The sequence below is a fragment of the Nyctereutes procyonoides genome, unplaced genomic scaffold (assembly GCF_905146905.1).
Source record: "Nyctereutes procyonoides isolate TBG_1078 unplaced genomic scaffold, NYPRO_anot_genome, whole genome shotgun sequence".
Taxonomy (NCBI): domain Eukaryota; kingdom Metazoa; phylum Chordata; class Mammalia; order Carnivora; family Canidae; genus Nyctereutes; species Nyctereutes procyonoides.
In genome coordinates this window covers 23,196,771-23,219,170 of record NW_026575132.1, presented here as the reverse complement: position 1 = coordinate 23,219,170, position 22,400 = coordinate 23,196,771, and the positions used below count along the sequence as shown (strand labels likewise).

Sequence of the window (22,400 nt, the reverse complement as noted above, 5' to 3'; positions counted from 1 at the left end):
ATTTGTCAATATTTCTTGTAATGTATCTGTAATGCATTACAAGAAATATTTCCTAATTGTGGTTGAGAAAAAAATTAGAGCACATATACACTTAACCACTCAAAAATATCGGAATTGTTGAACTTTTACTTATGAAGAACTTTGCTCAAATGCCTGTACTTTGTGTGTTTATTGATAAATAGGAATTAATTCATGGTATTATCCCAGAATATGAAATTTCATATACCACACTGCACAGTATTCTATTACTGCTTTTAACAAATAAGGCCCCTCAAATACATACTGTTGTAGTTGCTTCTGACTCCTCTCAGGTTCTTTGCACAGAATAAAAGTGCATGTCCAATTTCAACCAAGAACACTAACACAGTGAAAGGAGACAATCTCTCCCGTGGTCTCTAACTGAATGGTTGAAAAGGTAGTTTGCTTTAATGTTATAGGGTACTTCAAGGATTTCACATTTCTAAAATCACCTTGCCTTTACAAAAGCCACATAAAAGTAGATTATAAATTCTTTGTATTTTGGGTGTTTTATCTGAACCAACTATGTTGTGACCAAAAGTTAAGAAAAAAGTCTATTACAGTTAAGATACTGCCTCCTAAAAGCTAAATCAGATTATAAGAGGATATCGAGTATTTCAGATCTGACACCACTTTTCATAATTAGGAATGTATTTTATAGGTGAATGACAAAAAAAAGCCCATGAAATGTGCCCCAAACTTCGCATAGAGTATAATCTACCCTCTCATTTTTTATGTTTTGACTTGTTAAATCTTTCGCTATCTATACATTTCCAAACCTTACACACACAGGCCTGGAAACAAACCAGGAGTCTTGTGCCAACCACAAAAACTTTAAAAAGGGGATCAGGAGTTGGCATGTCATTTCTTCAATGAAAATTGGAACATTTATTTAAGAATGATGGCTAACTCAGGAGTTGGCTAGTTAGGGAATCCTCTGATCAAGGGAGAAAATTAGAGTCATGTCTGAAAGTTGCCAGCAATGTTTTCACTTCTTACCTGAAGGAATAAATTTCATCCAGCCCATCTTCACCTTCTAAAGACCTCATCACCTTTTTCACCATCCGAATACCTTCTTTTTGCTGCTCAGTAATTCCTTTTAGAGGAAACGAGGATCCCTGGTGGTCTGAGCGTGAGTTACCATCTCCCGGGTCCCCAGTGCCATCCTCCTTGCCAATGGGGAAAGGCAAACTACCCAGAAAAGATGAGCAGTGGTTAAGAAGACAAGCTCTGAAGCCAAATAATAAACTGGGCTCTAATCCTGTGACTGTGGCTCACAGACTATGAGAAAATGAGCTTCAAATTCCTGTCAGTGGTGCTTATCTACTTACTCTATCAGCTTCAAGTGACCTAAGCCTTTTTGGTTTAGTAAAGGGGGGAATTTATTGGTTTACAGAACCAAATAATTTAGAGTGCAGGGTTGTATACGGCCTGAGGATGACTGGGCCCGGTCTCAAACACCTCAAGGACTACCTGCCCCTTGCAATGTCTCCATGTTGTTTCCCTGTGCCCTCGTGCTGGCTTTACTCTGACTGGCTTCCGCCGCATCGCCTCTGAGCACACTCGAGCACACACTGCCCAGGTGCACAACCAATGAGGAATGGACTGAATGTTTAATGCTCTGGTCTCAAGTTCAAAAAACCAGGTACCAGTGGTAGGCTGGGGACTAGAAACTGTCATGAGGTTAAAGTGTAGGAGGGATTGCTTCCTAGAAAAATGTGGGTTGGGGATCCCTGGGTGGCTCAGCGGTTTAGCACCACCTTCAGCCCAGAGCATGATCTGGAGACCCGGAATCAAGTCCCACATTCCCACGTCGGGCTCCCTGCATGGAGCCTGCTTCTCCCTCTGCCTGTGTCTCTGCCTCTCTCTCTCTCTCTTTGTGTGTCTCTCATGAATAAATAAATAAAATATTTAAAAAAAAATAATAAAAAATAAAAATAAAAAATAAAAAAATAAAAAAATAATAAAAAATGTGGGTAATATTCTAGGCAGCCAAAAGTAATAAAAAATAAATAAAATACCCTTTAATGATTCATCGATGTTATTATAAAGATTAAATGACAGAATATGTACAAAAGAGTTAAAACTCAAATAATGTGACCTTTATTACTGTAGATATAGAATTCCCATACAGATATCACTTAATTGCTAGAAATAGAGAAAAACAATTCTGTACTTATGTTTCACTCTAGCTTGAAATGAGATTGGGATTACCAGTCATTGAGATATTCAATCATCAATATACAAACTGAAAAATCAGCCAACCAAACACATTTTATGGCAATGTGCTATATGGCACCTTATAAATGCTTTCATTTAAACAATCACATTTAGGGACGCCTGGGTGGCTCAGTGGTTGGTCATCTGCCTTTGGCCTAGGGTGTGATCCCTGGAGTCCTGGGATCGAGTCCCACATCGAGCTCCCTGCATGGAGCCTGCTTCTCTCTCTGCCTGTGTCTTTACCTTTCTGTGTCTCTCATGAATGAATAAATAAAATCTTAAAAAAAGTAGAAAAATTAAAAAATAAACAACCACATTTAATACTATCTATTAGATGGATAGATTTCTATCTCCATTTCCTAAAAAGCAACTGAAGCTACAGAGATGAACTAATCTGGCCAAGTCACACAGCCGGTGACACAGCAAAGACTCTGTCACCTGACCAAAGGACAAAGTTCTTTTCAAGGCAGCATATCACCTCACGGCCACTGAAATGCAACCAATAAACTTTTCACTTCACGCAACATCACCTATTGGTCACCATTATGTGGGTCGTTATTTTTAAGGTGATTTCTATACCATTTTATTTGCTATACTTAAAATAGCATTTCCTGTTTAAATGTTTTCTACATGTACTCCACATGACAGAAAACATGCCTTGCATGACCCATAGGATAAAGAGGTTCCAGGGAGCAGGGTAAGGAACAGAGGGTTTGCATCAGGCCATTGCTGTTTCCACTACAGCCAACTGGAAGAAGGGGAGAATGACACAAAAGTGAAGAGTCAGGAAGTTATCCTGGAAAAAGAAGTTACAGTAACAGTTCTTTCTACCCTGCTTTTGACCAGATACAAACTTTCTCAACAGTCAACAGAAGACACTAAAAACCAGGTCCAAGGAATGAGCCTGCTTAGAGCACAGTGCCTATTGGGCCTGTTCCAACTGGAACAATCAGTCATACCTGGGATACATCAAACAATAAAACCAGAAACTCTACTTGGTATGCTGGAGATTGATAGCACAGGAATAAAGCATATTGCCTAAGAAAAAATACAACGGATCAAATCAGGAGTTTGATAACAAGGCTATATATTGTCTCTTCGACAGACTTTACAGTATCACTCAGACAAGAAAGCCCTTTCCAATGACACTGACTAAAGTGCAGTATGCTTCAACCATGTAAAGGCATCCTGGAATTATGAACAGGAAGCAGAGCCAGGCAGGGCTTCTGAAGCACTGAGAAAACTTCAACTCAATAAGAAAAGAAGTGTCATTCAAAAAGCACTTAATTTCTCTGAAGTGCTATCTTGACAAGTATCAGTTTGATGAGTTATTCTCAACTATTTTTCTACAGTTCTACAGAAAGGAGATGCCCCTCAGCCGTCTTAAGAGGTACATACATGCAAGAGAGGTTCTTAATTCCCCATGGCTGGCATTTCAAAGAAGCCAAAGCTTACTACTCTGAACTGGAAGCTTCCTGGTATAGCTCTCATTGTGAAAAAGGTGTGTCCCCCAAAGACTAATAAATCAACGTCCTATACCATCACTCTGCTTTTGCCAAAAACAGGACAAGATAAAACTGGTTTCATATGCAGCAAGAAGCATTAGTGTGGTAAAAAAAGAACTTTCTTGTTAGGGACAGGAGATAAAGTAAATGCCTGGGGTGGGAAGGGGAGCATTCAAGTTACTGGGGAAGGAGGGACTTTATCTTGCAACAAATTGTTAAGTATTTTGTGAACATTATTTTTTTTAAAAGAGAGAGAGAGAGAGAGAGAGAGAGAGAGAGAGAGAGAGAGAGAGAGAATGTGTGAATGGAGTGGGAGGAAGGGGCAGAGGGGGGAGGAGACAGAGAATCTTAAGCAGGTTCCATGCTCGGCACTGACACAGATGCAGAGCTAGATCTCACAACCCTGAGATCATGACCTGAGCTGAAATCAAGAGATAGATGCTTAACCAACTGAGCCACCCAGGCAACCCTTTTGCCAACATTTTCACCTAGAATCTGTATACCGCATTTCTAAATACACACTAGCAAATTACATTTTACATACGTGTGTGTCCTTTAGATTTGAAAAAGACTTAAAAAAAAATAAGTATTCTATGTGTTTAAAATAATTCTCAGGGATCCCTGGGTGGCGCAGTGGTTTGGCGCCTGCCTTTGGCCCAGGGCATGATCCTGGAGACCCGGGATCGAATCCCACGTCAGGCTCCCGGTGCATGGAGCCTGCTTCTCCCTCTGCCTGTGTCTCTGCCTCTCTCTCTCTCTCACTGTGTGTGACTATCATAAATAAATAAAAATAAAAAAAATAATAATAAAAAAAATAATTCTCAGGTTGACATTTTTCTCTACCCTCAAAGCATCTACTGCCTGCAAAACACTACTCTAGAGCTGTTTAACAAAAGGAACCATCAATCTGGTAATTGTTTGGATAAAGTCCTCTTTGTGGGCAGGAGATAACTTAATATCCTCAAAAGATTCCTCAATTCTTTGAATCCAAGAAGACCCAACAAACATCTGCTATTGAGCTAAATTCCTCTGTTTCACTGTGACTTTCATCCCTTTATCACTAAAACTCAGAGTTCCTAGAACAGTGGGTACTTCAGCAAATGTCTGCTGAAGTCAGTCACCTGACATATTTCGACTCTGAGCACAAAGAGAAGACTTGTGGAAACCAAGCACTCTAGAAAGGGGCCCCACTCCTTGCATTATAAGAATGCAGGATTGGTCTTCAGACATTATTCACATGGTCTTACAAGAACTGCAGAGAGATGCCAAATTTCTTCAAGTTATGGATTATAACATCCAACTGGTCTTTGCTGAATGGGCTGCTGAGGTCAGTGAACACTTCAATATGTCTCTTCTCAAACTTCTTTCCTCTAAAAGAGAGAGTTATCACAGTAAGAAATTATTTTCCTGAATTACTGCCTACAAACTCAAATGTACTTGGTCACTGAACCTCAGAAAGAGGCTAAGAAATGAATCTAGATATAGTTAACAAATGTGATTATATTCTAGAATCCCCATGTATCACTGATGCTCAGTTAAGTTCCTAGTAACATATAATTAAATATCTATGATCTACTAAACATATAATCAAAATTTTTGAGTATTATGGAAATATTAAATCCCTGATTTTCCAATTCTAATTTCAGTTAAAGATGTGGTCACTGTCATTAAAAGATTCCTTTCCAGCCTCCACTTAGGCAGAATGTAAACAAGGAACTCTCCCAGTGACTACAACTTCAGACTTGCAAGGGTTCACTTTCCAAACACCCTTGTCTGATTCTACTCACAGGGCTAGTGGCAGGATTTTACACAAAATGTACAGAGACTGAGAAATGATAATCAAATCTAGGCCTCAGATTTTGTGCAAATGTTCTTCCTAATAGTCAAGGGGTGAGTAGGTATGTATACATCCAAAGACCCACATTTCAAAGACACAGCAATTAAGTAAGTAATGAATTAGGAAGCTGTGGCCAGAGTTATGCAACTTCTATAACACTACAATTCCATTTTTTTCATGTTTTTAAGTTTTTATTTTAATTTCAGTTAGTTAATATATGGTGTTATATTAGTTTCATGCATTTAATTTCAGTGAGATTAGGAACAATAACATTTTTTAAAGTTCCTGGTAATTAACTTAAGCCAAATAGGAAAGAAGTTGAAATAAGCCAAACATTTATTTCTTCCAGAGAAATTCCCATCAATATAGCCCTTCCTCTTTTTAAATTTAAAAAAAAGAAAGGGTGAACTGGACCACTGAATTCTATCAAATATTTCTTTAGCCACACAAACATGCAGCTCAATTAACAATGAATCACAGTGCATGGAATCCATCAACATGCAATTTTTGTCAAGAGACTCATTCCATCTCTCTTCAATTGAGACACTTACACAGTTTCTTGTTGAATCACATCCATGCATACAATGAGTGCATCCAGGACTCGGCTAGTTAAGGGCAGATGATATCACTAAACTGTCCCTTTATCCCAAGAACGTAGAACTTTTTTCCAGTGAGGTCGACAGGGCTTGAAACTATGGATCCAGGATGACTCTGAGGATTTAAAAGTACTTGCCAAATTGCCTTTTCTCTAAAGTTTATTTCACTAACATATACTCAATTTTGCTATGTATTACAGTATACATCCTGAAACACATAATCAGAAAAAATAAACCCAAAGGTAATCTAACATATTCCCACTCAATAAAACAAAAACTATGATGCCATTTTACAATATCTAGAATCCATTTTTGGTGATTAGTCCATTCTTAAAGTGAGCTATAATTTAGCATTTCCAAGTCACTCAGCACAACTGCACCTCCCAGTGATCAGGGATAACACCACTGTTTAGAAAAGTAAGAGTAACCCCTTAAAATCATAGCATCTATGGAAGAAATTGGAAATTTCAGTTTAGGTCAGTCTGACTTTTGGCTTTCCCTCTGTCTAGGAAAACAGAGGGAAAGCTAGTGCTATATTTTACAAATATCTTCTCTACATCTCTACATTTTGAATCTACATTCAAACATCTCTAACTATCACCACCATCAATCCCTCTGCACATATCAATACACAAATATACCCACTGGTATCTTCCCCTTTTGGTGATCCCAACCCCTCAGTATCACTGGTACAGAGAAAGAGCAAGTGACTGGAGGGCCTGACCCAACCCAGTTAATTTCACATTAAATCCTAACACACACCACCTCCATGTCCCCAGAGCCAAAAGCATCATATACTCAGAGCTGGGACTCTGGGGAGCCTCATCAAACTAGATTATGATTCCCAAGATTAAAGGAAATTTCTTAAGAATCTTCTCTGGCTGAAAAAGGATACAGTCAGCTTGTTGAGAACCTGGTTGGATTTTTCTTTCAATGTCCTCCAACAAGTCAAAATCTGGTAGCATCAGGTGTCTGTGCACTGTGATGTTCTGATACTGATCCTTACCAGCAAGGGCATTCTCAGTACCATCTGTACCAAAAAGGACTAATGCAATTTCATCCCTGCTCTCAGCAAACACCTAGAGAAGAAAATCAGAAGGTTAGGCATCATTGAGTACCACCTGGAAGCCATTAGATACCTAATCTTCAGGGAGTAAAACAAACATACCTCCTGATGGCATGTCCCTCCAGCCACTGTCAACAACAGAACACGGGGCTAGATACTCCACTGGTCAATGACAATTCCTAGGCTCTAAGAAGACTTTCACTGAGTTCATTTTTTTTTTAAAGATTTTATTTATTTATTCATGAGAGACACAGAGGCAGAGACCCAGGCAGAGAGAGAGGCAGGCTCCCCACGGACAGCCCAATGTGGGACTCGATCAGGAACTCCTCCAGGCACTCCGTCCGAAGGCAGACGCCCGACTGCTGAGCCACCCAGGCGTCCCACAATGAGTTCATTTCAATAGAACGTAGGAGTAGGAGAGTGGTAATGGCTCTTGCTGACTTCCAATCAAATCAGACTCTAATTCTCAATGAAAACTAAGTATGGATAATTAGTTTTTAATCAATTTTATAGTCTATCTTTCCGGAATGACTTTTCAAAGTTTCAATTTTCTATAGGATTAAAAAAATAATTGCTGGTTCATGTCCTCCTTCCCAGCAATTTCACTTACAGGTATGGATACCATAGAGAAATTCTTACACATGTACTTAAGAAGACAAGGACAAGAACATTCACTTCAAGAGAGTTCACTTGGGACACTGTTCATAACAGGGGAGAACTAGAAACATATTATCCATCCACAGAATGCAAAAACACACTGCAGATTATTTACACAGCAAAATATTACACCTCAATAATAATGAAATGTTATATAAAATAAATTTGTGAATAAAATAATTAAAAATAATAAAACGAATTTGTGCATGTTTATCAGTATGAATAAATCGTAAAAACACAAGGTTGAGAAAAAATAAGTTGCAGAATTATATGTACCAAATAACAACGTTACGCACTTTTAGAAAGCTTCACATGATATTAAATATTACTTAGGAATATATTTATGTCCAAAAGTATAAAATATGCATGATACTGGGATCCCTGGGTGGCGCAGCGGTTTGGCGCCTGCCTTTGGCCCGGGGCGCGATCCTGGAGACCCGGGATCGAATCCCATGTCGGGCTCCCGGTGCATGGAGCCTGCTTTTCCCTCTGCCTGTGTCTCTGCCTCTCTCTCTGTGCCTATCATAAATAAATAAAAATTAAAAAAAATATGCATGATACTGACTGAAAATTCTGAGGAAAAGAGGAAAGAGAATTAGGAACAGATACACTGGGGGTTTCAAGTTTATCTGGAACTATTTTTTAAGAAAAAAGAAAAAGAAATCAACTATGGCAGAACTCGAGGACTGTATAGTGGTAGGCGATGGGAAAATAGCTTTTCACTATTCTCTGTACTTGCTTCTTTTATGAAACACTTCATAGTAAAATGTAAGAACAAAAAACAGTATCTGACACAAAAAGTGGTCCTGTTGCCACCTACTTAACCTAAGCCTTTCCATCAGTGGAAGAATGCTGCATGGGGAAGAGGATGGAATTCCGCCATTCTTCATTTTTGTTTGGTCTATTACATTGTCCAGTGTGCTAACAATTCAGATATAATTCCCAATTGCACATGGAGAAAAAATTCCAGCTGTTGAGGTTCAAACCTGTCCAGCACACCATGAGGCAGGCCAGTTAGAATTTTATCTGTGTCCTGGACAAGACTTCATCTTCAAGCAAGGTAATCTTGCTCAACAACAAAACGTCAGCCAGGAGAGGGAAGGAAAGTTTGAGTGCAGCATGAGACTGGCACAAGCTCCTATTTCCTAGTCATCTAGATTCAGACTCCCATGGAGGAGCTAGAGCCAAAAATAAAAACTGAAAGCACAGTTTCTCTTTAAAAAAAGAACAAAAACAAAAACTTGAAGGGCATCTGGCTGGCTCAGTGAGTAGAGCACGCAACTCTCAATCTGGAGGTTGAGTTCAAACCCCCTATCGAGCAAGGAGACTACTTAAAAAAAACAAAACAAAAACCAAAAACTACACATTGGGGCATAGCAGCATTACTTAAACACAATTAACACAAATTACTGTAACTAGGAATGGGGTTAGAGGCCTTCTCTTCTTGACACATCAAGGACTCCAGCTCATCAGAATTTGTTAAAATCTAAGATGACAGGTGGGATGTCATAGTGCCTAATGAAAAGGGCAATATCCAGAAGAAACAACAGAGGTATCCGGGAGGAGCAGCAGTTGCCAATGAAATGAGGCAGAACTTTGTGGGCTTAGCAAAAGTAGCAGTCATACCAGGTACAAGGGACAGAAATCAACAGGGGGGGTCTAATTCACCCCCCACCTCCCATCTCCACCCCCGCAGATATGAGCTGGTCTTAGTGACTTGCTTGACTCCTAACAGCAGAAATGATTTTGGGGGATTTCTTTCTTTCTTTCTTTTCTTCTTTCTTCTTTTCTTTCTTTCTTTCCTTTCTTCCTTTTCTTCCTTTCTTTCTTTTCTTTCTTTCTCTTTCTCTCTCTCTCCCTCTTTCTTTTCTCCTTCCTTCCTTCCTTTTTAAATTTTTTTTTTAATTTTTTATTTATGATAGTCACAGAGAGAGAGAGAGGCAGAGACACAGGCAGAGGGAGAAGCGGGCATGCAGGGAGCCCGATGTGGAACTCGATCCCGGGTCTCCAGGATCACACCCGGGCCGCAGGTGGCGCTAAACCGCTATGCCACTGGAGCTGCCCATTTTTGGGGATTTCTAAAGTTAGGTCATAAAAAGTCACATAGGCAGGTCTCTTAGAATTCCCACTCTTAGGACCTCCCTTCCTAGAACCGGATACCACACTGTGGGAATCCCAAGTTAATGGAGAGAGCACACGTAAGGGTTCTGGAGGACAGCCCCAAATAAGCCCATAGCCACCAAAAAACATAACTACTAGCCATGGGAAAGAGCCATCTTAGATGTCTGGCTCAGATCAGCCTCCAATGATTCAGCCCAGCCAACACCTGAGTGTACCTGCAGAAGAGGCCACGAGAGGCCCAACTGAGCTACCCCATCGTCCCCTAAAACCATGAGAGAGGATGATTTTTTTTAAATGTAATTTAAGACATCAAGTTTTGGGATAATACGTTATCAACAAAAGGTAAGTGGAATAGGCACAAAGTAGTTGAAGGTTTGTTCAACATTACCATGTTAGTAAATGACATGACAGAGCAAAGATCAAACCCAGGCCACCAGGCTCTAGAGACTTGTAAACATTTTTACATTGCCATATATCTGATAAAAATTATGTATCTACTGAAGGGGCCAAAACAAAGGAAAAAAAAAATGTCAAGCTCTGGTAGTATAGTTGGACTTGCACAGAAGTATATGTAAAGCCCAAAAATATTGAGGCTGGGGGCACCTGGGTGGTTCAGCTACTTAAGCATCTGACTCCTGATTTCCACTCAGGTCCTGATCTCAGGGTTGTGGGATCAAGCCCCACGTTGGGCTCCACGCTCAGCGTGGAGTCAGTCTGGGATTCTGCTACTGCCGCTGCCCCTCTCCCCACTTGTGTTTTCTCTCCAAAAAAAATTTTTTTAATAAATAAAGTACCAAAAGTACTAAAGCTGGACATCATAAGCAGGCTGGTATATTACATTACTAAATGGAGACAACAAGCAACTAAAACACAAATTATAAGCTCAAGGCCAGTCTGAAACTTACCTGTCGCTGCACAAACATGGTTATCACCTTCTTTGCTAGTTCAAATGGGGATTCTTCACCAGGAAAGGAATTACCCATGGCAGAGCCCACATCCATACACAGAACAACAGCTGCCTAGAAACAAAGTCCCAAAGAGTGAGAAAATGTTAATAATGGTCATAAAAAAAGAAAACAGGTATGGCCTTTGCTTATTTCACCCACAGAACCTGTACTCTAGTGGATTTAGGGGATGCAGGACAGAGGGAGGGGGAGTGTTCTAAGAGAACGTACATAAGATATATAAATATTTACTACAAAGAAACTTTAAATAGTCCTAATACTTTCTGAAAGACAGAAGCCAGGATAGGAGCACGCTCCAGGAAGCTATTGTTCCTCTGGCCTGAGCCCAAGAATAAACCTATGGGGACCAAACCTGAAAACAACCTATAGGCCAGAGCCAAGGCCAGCACAGCTGAGCCCAAAATACATCAGACAAACTGCAACTGATTTGCAGAACCACAGGCATGAGAATAGATATATATTTTGGTAAGCCTCTGATTTGGGGGTAGCTTGTAGCATTTTTGTGGCAACAGGTGATTGCTACAATCTATGTGTACTAAAACTATATCCCCAACAATTTATATCAGTTTGTGGAACTGGGATCTAAAATGAAGACTAAGACACCAAATCTATCTTAGTAGGGGACAAAGACACATAAATAATAACAGCACAATATTCCATGACAGAGGTGTGCAGTGGACACCAAGAGAGTACACAGGAGGGGCATCCAGCCAAGGCTGGTGGAGAGGATGGTGGAGGGGACAAAGGAAGTGTAAGGAGGCAGAAAAGCCTTCTGGATGTGATCTCTGGGTGAGTCTTAAAGAGTGAAGAGTCAATCACGTGAATAAGGGGAGTCACAGGTAGAGGAAACCACATAGACACTTAGTGATTAGACAGCAATCACATCTGTAGGGACTAAGGAAATAGGGGAAACTAAAACAGTTACATACAAAGTTCTACATCTGGCATCCAGAATTCAACTGAATGAGTTGTGTTTTTTTTTTTTTTTAATTTTTATTTATTTATGATAGTCACAGAGAGAGAGAGAGGCAGAGACACAGGCAGAGGGAGAAGCAGGCTCCATGCACCGGAAGCCCGAAGTGGGATTCGATCCCGGGTCTCCAGGATCGCGCCCCGGGCCAAAGGCAGGCCCCAAACCGCTGCGCCACCCAGGGATCCCTCAACTGAATGAGTTGGAGGAGACCTGAACAAACAGCAACTCAGGATTTCAGTGGATTATGAGTCACCAATATGACACGGCTACAGCACTACATTCCCCACACCTACTTCATACGTTTTTAGGCTGTATCAACAGTGCATGGAATTCAAGGAAGGAAAACAATGGTGAAAAAAGGCTAGATTAGCAATCTGAAGACCTGCGATCCAGTCCCACCTTTATTACCAATTAGCTCCGAGTCCTTGGGAATGTCACTTAACCTCGCTGTTAGTTCACAAAGGTAGGAAGCGGTTGTTGGGCTAGATGAGATCTAAGGTCTTCTCCAGAGTTAATGCTTTTTGACAATAAGTCTCACCTGTACTTTGTACTTATAAGACCTTATCCGACAAACTGTGGGCAGTTCTGAGCACATCTTAAGAGAAAGACTAATTACAAAAGAATATGATATAAGCAGGTTAGAGAAAGAGCTATAGAACATGGGATATGAGGAATAGTTTGGAAAAACTAGATATTTGAACCAAATGAAAAGATTTAGGGGAACATGATATTCCCTCCCAAATATTTGGCAGCTGTGTTATAAAAGGACTGGTCAGAGAATGAGAGAGAATGGATTAACAGAAGTTACAAGAAGATTGGTTTGACTCCACATAAAGGAGAAAAATAACAGAAGTGATCAATAAAAGAACCACTGTTTTCTGAGGCAGTGATCTCCCGATCCTAGAAGTGTTTGAAAAATCTGGGGCAACTAGGTGGCTCAGACAGTGAAGCATCCAACTCTTGAGCCCAGGTCAGGTCTTGGTCTCAGGGTCATGTATTCAAACCCGACATTGGGCTCCACGCTGGGCATGGAGCCTACTCGGGGGGGGGGGTGTGTGTGTGTGTGTGTGTGGAGAAAGGTGTTTGAAAAATCTGGATGAGTTCCTATGAGAGAAGCTATAATGATTTCTAAATTTGGTTATGTCTCAGACAATACATAGAAAAGAGTAAGTTTTTCCTAATTTACAAAGCAATAAACATAATGCACTAATATTAAGAAATGTCAGGAGTAAAGACAGTACATTTGAAGAAAGGGTGATCCTAAACTACGAAATTCCTTGGAGAACAATAAGATTTATAGCCCCTAGTGTCAATGCCCTTAGCATAAGAATCTTAAAAAAAAATTTAAGGATCCCAAAATATGTTGCTGCACTTATCTAATACACCAGAAAATGGTTTTAACCAGAAAACTCTAAGTTAGGGGAATAAAAGTCTTTTATTAGGAATCAAATATCCAAAAAGCGGCATCGAAGGATTTCACAATATGGAACTTCTTTCCGGAAGCAGAAGACTAGTCGGTGTGACACTTCAAGTTCCTTTCTGGCAGCAGTAAGAAAACCAGGAAAGGGATCCTTGGGGGGCCCAGCGGTTTAGCGCCTGCCTTGGGCCCAGGGCCTGATCCTGGAGTCCTGGGATCGAGTCCTGCGTCGGGCTCCCTGCATGGAGCCTGCTTCTCCCTCTGCCTGTGTCTCTGCCTCTCTGTCTCTCATGAATAAATAAAATCTTAATAAAATAAAATAAAATAAAATAAAACCAGGAAAGGCAAACTGAGCAGCGTAGCAACTCTTCACTTACACACGGAAACAATACAGGCTGCTAGAGTTTTGGGGCAAGTGCACCTCCTCTAAACAGCTCCTGCACCAGAGCTGCAATGTTTTCAGCAGCTGGGAGAGGAGGACGGAAAAGCTAAGTGGCACCAAGTGTTCACAGTTGCTTTAATCAACATTTCCCAACGAGGAGCTGGGGTGGGGGTGGGGGGGGCCAGGGGTCAGCTGCTGAAACCCCTACCTTGCCTCCCTGTATACAGGACGCCCGCTCAAGGGCCTAGGCTTCGGGTGTGCGGATGAACAAGTAACCCTCTGGGACGCACCTCCCTCTAGTGACCATCCAGGTCACCGCCGCGCTCTGCCTCGAAGGGAAAAAAAATCCATTTACGCACACTCCTCCCCACGTCTATCATTCATCTGGGACACGGAGGGTCACACAGACGGGGCCCTGGAGCAGGCGGCGGGGGCTCGGGTGTGAGCCCCACCTCCGCTGCGCCGGATACGCGGGGGCTAATCACTCCCCTTCCTCCGCCTCTCGGTTTCTCGGCTGCGAACCGAGAAGGGCGCCAGCTCTCCGCTGCCGGGCTGGTTGCGAAGGTTCCACGAGTCGGGGAGAAAGCGCTTAGGTCAGCGCCCCCCCACACACACACACACACTAAGCTTCCCATAAACGTGACAGCCCAGACCGCTGGAGGGGCGATGATGACGACAATAGGACGCCCTCCATCCTAAGACGCCTGATTCCCTCACGGGCCTCCCTCAGGCTTTACGCATCTGCGGGGAAGGTCCTACCACGGCTACTACACACGTTGCATTTCCCTACAGATGCTAAAAACCCAGGCTCAAAGAAGAGGAGGAGGTGTTGGAGGTTAACGAAGAAGGGGGGGGGGGACCAGGGTAACTAAGAAAGGAGGCGGGCGGGGCGCCCGGGCGGCTCAGGGCGTGACCCCGGGTCCCGGGATCGAGTCCCGCGTCGGGCTCCCTGCGTGGAGCCTGCATCTCCCCCTGCCTGTGTCTTGCCTCCCTCTCTCTCTCTCTCTCTGTGTGTGTGTGTGTGTCTGTTTCTCATGAATAAATAAATAAAATCTTTAAAGCAAAACAAAACAGAAGCCACGCTCTCCCTACCTTGTCCCTGGACGCCGCCATGTTGCCGGAGCCTCCGCCGCCCCTTCCGGGCGGGATCGTCGAGCGCGGCGGCCGCCAAGGTCCGGCGGAGTCGCGGTCCGGGCCGGAGCGTCGTAAAAAGGAGCCCGCTTTCCGCGGAGCCCGGAAGGGGCGGGGAGCCTGGGCGCTGAGGCTCCGCGCAGGCGCAGTCGCGGCATCCCGCCCCGGCCAGGAGCCTGCGGGCGGGGTGCTCGCTGCTCGGGTCTCCGCGACTTTACCGGCTTTACTTCTGCAGCTCGGCTTCCTTGCGTAGTATGAACCCAAAAAGCCTCAGCTTCTTTTTCCGAGAGTTCGTTTTGCATAGACAAGCTGGACAGAGCGCGATGGCGTTGGAATCACCTGCTCGAAGAACGGTTTTCCGTGCGCTCAATAGCGGGAGGGATTCCTGGCTTTGCAGAGGAGCTGGGAGGTGCGCGGGCCGGGGTGGGGGGGTGGGGGGGCGGGGGGCGGGGAGGCAGAGCACCTGCTGAGGCCCCCCCGTGCGCAGAGGTGCCGCCAGCTTGGACGGCAGGAGGGGACACTTCGTTTGGAGGCTGAACCTAGGGAGATGCTTGGGGGGCGGGGGGGAGGCGGTGCAAGCCCGACGAGCTCACCCATGTAGGAAGCGGCTCGGGGTGTTGGAATGAGGCCCAAGAGCTGAAGCCAAGAAAGAATTCTTGAGATGTCTTTGGTGCAAAAAAAAGGTTTTTTTGTTTTTTTGGTTTTTTTTTTTAAGATTTTATTTATTCCTAAGACAGGTGGAAACCTAGGCGGAGGGAGAAGCAGGCTCCCTGGGGGAGCACCGTGCGGTGCTTGATCCCCGACCCGAGGACCACGCCCTGCCCCAGCCGGAGGCGGACGCTCATCCGCTGAGCCACCAGGTGTCCCCTGCAATGCAGGCAATGGCCTTACAGAGGCAAGGTCGAGAGCCAAGAGCAGCAAAGAGTTCTAGAGACGTCGTTGATGCAAAAAAAGGTGATGTTATTAAAGCAAGGGGACAGGACCCATGAGCAGAAAGAGCTGCTGCTCAGGGATTGTGAGGGGTGACTGATGATGACCAAGCCCCGGCCGGGGCAGCACACTGACAAGTCCTGGACAGGCAGAGGGACATTCCTCTACCGACTCAGCTGCCTCGATGTTCATACTTTCCAAAGGGCAAAAGGCAGTCTTAGCCCGACCCCCAAAGTCCTGTGAGCCTACTTTAACATATAAAAATTCCTTTAGAAATTTCCTTTATCTCTAAAACCCCCACCCCCAAGATATGTGTTGGCATTCATCCCCCAAACGTTATGGCCCACGGATGTACATCCGAAAGGTCTCTTGAATAAGGTTTTCTTAGACGGTAATGATGAAGTTTTGGAATATAGGTGAAGTCCAGAGCTGACGACCAAGAAAAAATTTTGGGGACGTCTTTAGTGCAAAATGACGGTTTCATCAGAGCACAAAGATAGGACCCTCCTATCCTCCTAGTGGCTGATTATGTACCCTGGAGTTGGGGGAGGTAAGGAAAATGGAGATTTCAAAAGGATTTTTTTTTTTTTTTAATTTATGGATTCAGGAGAGACCCACACAGAGAGAGGGAGACAGAGACACAGGCAGAGGGAGAAGCAGGCCCCATGCAGGGAGCCCGATGTGGGACTCGATCCCGGGTCTCCAGGATCATACCCTGGGCTGAAGGCAGTGCTAAACCACGGAGCCACCAGGGCTTCCCTTAAAAGGACTTTCATCTGCTTAGGAGGACCTACAGGATACTGGAGGCTTTGCTGTTGCCAAGTTAAAGATCGCTTTTGGGGGATCCCTGGGTGGTTCAGCAGTTTAGCGCCTGCCTTTGGCCCAGGGCGTGATCCTGGAGTCCCAGTATCGAGTCCCACATTGGGCTCCTGGCATGGAGCCTGCTTCTCCCTCTGCCTGTGTCTCTGCCTCTCTCTCTCTGTCTGTCTCTCATGAATAAATAAATAAAATCTTAAAAAAAAAATAAAATAAAGATTGCTTTTCCCTCTAGCAGCGCATTAACATTAGAACAACTGGAAGCTTCCTGAGGAATGTCACACATCCCACCCTGGGCAGGGGTCCTTTGTGGGATATCACCTGTGCTTTGTCCTCAGCTAGCCCTCTGTGCCCCATCAATAAGACCCAGAAACTTCGAGCCCTCTCTTAATTCTTATCTTTATACAAAGTTGTCTGCCTCTGGCATGGGACAGCCACCTAAGTCACCAGGATGGCTGCCAATCTTAGGACTCCTGTGTGAGGTTTCCTCCTCATTGGTCTAATGAGATCCCCTCCACATCCCTGGTCTAGCCACTTCTGGCCATGAGACCTCCACTGCGAGCCGGCTAAAACTAGTACCTGATAGAATTAAACCCAACCGGGGACCATTTCCTAGGGAAGTTGGCTGTAAGGACTACATGTGTTGGAATGTCACTTAGACCATGATGGGTTTCTATCTTTATTGTTTTCCATAATGTCCTCTACTAACTACTTAAGCTACAAAATTGGGTAAACTTCTTGTAAAACTTTTCTATTCTTCATGGTTTAAAAATGGCAGGTTTGCCTTCCAGGCAAGGTATTTTGATCCATCCCTCATAGTCTAGAATGTGATGGGGAAGGGCAGGCCTCCCTCCTACGGGCCTTTAAGGACTGCAGTTGTCCTTGTGATTTTGTTGTGGGGGTGCCTTGGGTTGCTTTGACACCAGGAACCTCTTGGCATCCTGCACCATGTGGGGCACCACCCGGGGAGTCTAGTGGGATTTTCTTTGCTAATGGACCTCCTCTCTTCAGTCCCCAAGGACTCTCCCTTGAGGTGCCTTTACACCCCTGGAGACAGTTTGTATTGCAAAACTTAGGGAAGGACTGAATTCCTCTAACATTTCATGGCCTCAGTGGAGTCTGTCCACTAGATCTCTGTAGGCGATAGGGCAAATCGCCCAAATGTATCTGCTAATAAACTCCCTCCTGATGTTGGATAATAATGATCTAAATTGGCCCCCTCCGAGTAAACCCAGGGTGTTGGAGGAAACACAGGCCATCCCAGATGAAGGAGACTCTTGACTCTTACTCTCACTGTTCCTCCTAATAGATATGGGGGTTCCTCCCTCAATCATTTCCCTGGCTAATGGCTATAATTGGAGCCAACTGTGGTTTGTCTACCTCAAAACGGGGACTTCAAGGAATATTCCCAAGCAGCTGCCAAAATTCTCTTTGTTTCAGGGGAATTCCCTATCTTCTTCTTCCGACTTGGACTGCCTGTTCCCCTTGTTGGTGGGAAAACGGTGGCTGCTCCTCTGTTGAACTGATGAGCTCTGGAACCGGGAACCCTTTCTCTGCCTCCTGGTAGCGCTTCACCTCTTCTGCCTCACCCTGTTTCCGCACCACCTTGGCTGCAGCCTACAAAACTGGCTTCTATACTATCCTTGGTGCCTCTGGCACCATTGGCTCCTACCCTCACTCTCAAGGAGCAAAGAAGAACACTCTGTGGAGTTAACACCGTCCACTCCAGATTTCCCCACCAATGTCTCAGGTAAAAAATTGGCAACGGGGAACAAAGTGACTTTTAAGGGGATCCCTGGGTGGCGCAGCGGTTTGGCGCCTGCCTTTGGCCCAGGGCGCGATCCTGGAGACCCGGGATCGAATCCCACATCGGGCTCCCGGTGCATGGAGCCTGCTTCTCCATCTGCCTATGTCTCTGCCTCTCTCTCCTTCTCTCTCTGTGACTGTCATAAATAAATAAAAAAAAATTTAAAAAAAACAAAACAAAACAAAAAAAAAAAAAAACAAAGTGACTTTTAAGAATGGGCCCAGGTGAAGTATATTCAGTATTTAAAGTATGTGGGCAGCCCCGGGTAGCTGAGCGGTTTAGTGCCACCGTCAGCCCAGGGCCAGAGATTTGACTATCTCTGGAAATGAGGGTTATTTTAAAGAGAAAAAACTATATTTTCAAGAACACACCTTTGTGATTGTAAAATTCTAGTTCTGGTTGTCTTTAAGTGTTGTTTACCTAACCTAGTCAACTTGAGGTAAACCAAGAGAAATTGCCTCAATAGCTCATGTATAGACAATCTTTTTCTTACTCTGTGGGGATAATAGGGCCCCATGAGCATATGATTATTTAAACAGCTTTAAAGAAAAGTGAGATTGATTCCCTAACAAGTGTATAATCCAGCTAGCACTCTAACCAATTCTTTGTGGCTGGGATGATAATCAGTTCCCTAAAAGCCAGAACATACCCTACTCTAGGGTAAACTATGGACTTAACAGAGATAATGGATGACCTTTCTTTATGATTGGATTAGATGACACATTGGATGCGCCAAATTGTATGATGGTCTTCTAATGTGACCCAATGGCTATGCCACTCTAATTTGTGGCCAAGGCTTCAATAGGCCTACAATAGACTTCAATAGGCCTGTGGGCTTTGCCTGGATACACAGATGCATTATTACCATTACCAACCCAGCTAAACTTCCAAATTTAAAACAGTGGACATGGGGCAGCCTGGGTGATTGAGCACCTGCCTTCAGCCCAGGGCCTGATCCTGGAGACCTGGGATCGAGTCCCACGTCGGGCTCCCTGCATGGAGCCTGCTTCTCCTTCTTCCTGTGTCTCTGCCTCTCTCTCTCATGAATAAATAAATAAAATTAAAAAAAAAACAAATCAGTGGACATGTTTTATGTTTCATTGTTACAATCACCTAGCATCCATCTTTGTTCCCTCTTCAAGACTAGAGAATGTTTGGAATGTGGAACCTCTTAATAAGTACGTGGTCAAAGCCCTAAATAACACTCAGTGTAGAATTTCTCTATTAAATACTAAAGTAATAAAACTGTGTGAAGCATTTTTACAAAATAGAATGGCATTAGTCATTTTAACTGTTGAACAAGGTAGACCTTACACTATCCTAAACAATGCTGTGTATACATTCCAAATGACCACAGAAATATTTCTGAGTGTCTATCTGACATGAATACTCAAATTGGTGCTTTAAACAACCTCTCTTTAGTGATTGCTTTAAACTCCTGGACTGGAGGAAAATTATCAAAGGTTGATGTCAAAGGTCTTTACTTTCTCATTATAATATTAACCTTATTTTGTTGTTTCTGGTGTCTCCCTGCCTACTGCGAATACTCCACTGCCATAACTTCCAGCTGACAGATGATCCTTTCTACCCAAGGAGGTTCATGTGTTGTCCTTGTTGGATTCAGCTGTCTCCACCTTTCATAACTCCCCCATACCTTCCCCAACTGACCAATATTAACCCATGGGTAGGGACCTCTCTACACCCCTACTCGGTAGGAAAAAGTTACAGAAGAGGAGACCTTCCACCTTCAACAACCTTAAAGATTTAAGGGTCAGAATTGTTCAGGAGGCAAATGATGGGGGAGCAGGGCTAACAGGACAAAGCACAAGCCTGGGGCAGTACATTGACAAGTGTTTGAAATAGGCAGAGGGACATTCCTCTGCTGGCTGACTCGACTGCCTCTGCCTCAAGGTTCATACTTTGCTAAGGGCAAAAGGCAATCTTAGCCCAACCCCCAGGATCCTGTGAGTCTATTTGAACATATAAAATTTCCTTTAGAGCACCTGGGAGGCTCAGTGGTGGAGCATCTGCCTTTGGCCCAGGTTGTGATCCCAGAGTCCTGGGATCTAGTCCCACATTGGGTTCCCTGGGGGTAGGGAGCCTGCTTCTCCCTCTGCCTGTGTTTCTGCCTCTCTCTGTGTCTCTCATGAATAAATACGTAAAATCTTAAAAAAAAAATTACATTAGAAATTATCTCTAAATCTCCAAGATACGAGTTGGCCCATGGGTATACATCTGAAAGGTCTCATGATTAAGGTTTTATTAGATGGTAATAAGTGACCTTTTCCCACCAATAACTAGCCACCTCAAGGTCCTGGAAACCTTGCTTCCAGAATTCCTTAGAGAGTGGGCTATCCCCAAACCCTTCCCAACTCCCAGGTATATAATTAACCACTCCTCACAGGCCCGGGGCAGCAGCTGTTTCTGCCCATGGGTCCTGCACTCATGCTTTAATAAAACCACCATTTTGCACCAAAGACCTCTCAAGAATTCTTTCTTGGTCTTGGCTCCAGACCACACCCCACCAAACTTACTTATATTCCAAAATTTCATCAATTATATATCCCATCCCCTTGGGAGGGACACCTGGGTGGCCCAGCGGTTGAGCCTCTGCCTGCGGCTCAGGGCATGATCCCAGAGTCCCGGGATCGAGACCTGCATCGGGCTCCCTGCATGGAGCCTCCTTCTCCCTCTGCTTATGTCTCTGCCTCTCTCTCTGTCTCTCGTGAATGAATAAATAAAATCTTGAAAAAGTATATACTTGGGAGTTGGGGGACATTGGAAAAGGGAGTTTTTCTAAAGAACATTCTTATGCTAAAGAGGACCTATAAGATATTGGAGGCCTTGCCATTGTCAAGTTAAGATTGTTTTTCCCTTTAGTAAAGCAAAACAGTAGGACGGTCGGGAGTTTCCTGGAGGAATGTTATAGTCTGCCTATCACAAGCCCTGGTTAATGGGCTGCAGGTTATAAGGAAATTTTATTTACATTCCCTTCTACCTTTGTTTCCCACATCAATGTGGATGTCTGGGTGATGTTAGGGCTCCAGGAAATTAAGTCTATGGGTCCCTGGAAGTTAGGCTCTTGATAAGAATGATTTTTCTTTTTTTTTTTTAATTTTTTTAATTTTTTTTTTAATTTATTTATGACAGTCACAGAGAGAGAGAGAGAGAGGCAGAGACACAGGCAGAGGGAGAAGCAGGCTCCATGCACCGGGAGCCCAATGTGGGATTCGATCCCGGGTCTCCAGGATCGCGCCCTGGGCCAAAGGCAGGCGCCAAACGGCTGCGCCACCCAGGGATCCCAAGAATGATTTTTCTAGTAAATCAAGAGATGTGTAAACTGAGGGAGATTCCCATCCCACTAGACTGTGAACTCTTTTAACCATTTGTTTTTCCTTTCCCTTAGTTTTGGGGCAGCCAGGAGTGCCTGAGGAAGGTCACACTTATCCCACCTGGGAGTGGGGTGTCAGCTTGTGCTTTGTCCTCAGCTGGCCTCCTGCTCCCTCATCAACTGTATGTAACCCTCATTCAGACCCAAAGCTTGGTTATGGGCTGCCACACGGGCATTGCACATCTTTGCGAATGATGAAAGAAAACTATCTTGTCCTTCCTGGAGTTACTGATCAATAATCCTGTTCCTCACATCCCTTTATGCTAAAACTCAGGATTCCTGCCTATATGCTAATCTATAATCTCAGTGAAAAAGGTACCAGCCCTGTAACTGTTTATTTTCCACATCATTTTCTGCCCTGTGAAGAGTGCATTTCCCTGGCAGCTGTCCGAGCTTTGGCTTGAATAAAACTCTTTCTTGAACTTTTAGAGATTCTGAAAGGTTTGTCATTTTGTGTCAACCATTTCAGTGCTTGTATGCATTTCTCTCCCCCTGCCCCTCTCTCCTTTATCCCTCTTGTCTCTCCCTCTTCCCCACTCTCTCACACTCACCTCCTCCAGGGCAGGTT

The 22,400-nt window shown here is 43.8% G+C and overlaps 1 protein-coding gene across 1 annotated transcript in view; it reads right to left on the bottom strand.

Annotated features, from left to right (window-relative positions):
* Positions 1-14,934, bottom strand: part of XRCC5 (X-ray repair cross complementing 5) — a 90,117-nt gene extending 75,183 nt beyond the window's left edge. Inside the window, exons 1-6 of the mRNA XM_055345294.1 lie at positions 14,850-14,934; positions 10,926-11,039; positions 7,072-7,255; positions 6,132-6,180; positions 4,991-5,113; positions 1,018-1,209 (exon numbers count right to left, since the gene is read on the bottom strand). Of these exons, the coding sequence (XP_055201269.1) occupies positions 1,018-1,209; positions 4,991-5,113; positions 6,132-6,180; positions 7,072-7,255; positions 10,926-11,039; positions 14,850-14,870 (683 nt within the window). The 5' untranslated portion in view covers positions 14,871-14,934. The remainder of the gene's footprint in view (positions 1-1,017; positions 1,210-4,990; positions 5,114-6,131; positions 6,181-7,071; positions 7,256-10,925; positions 11,040-14,849) is intronic.
* Positions 14,935-22,400: the final 7,466 nt, after the last annotated feature.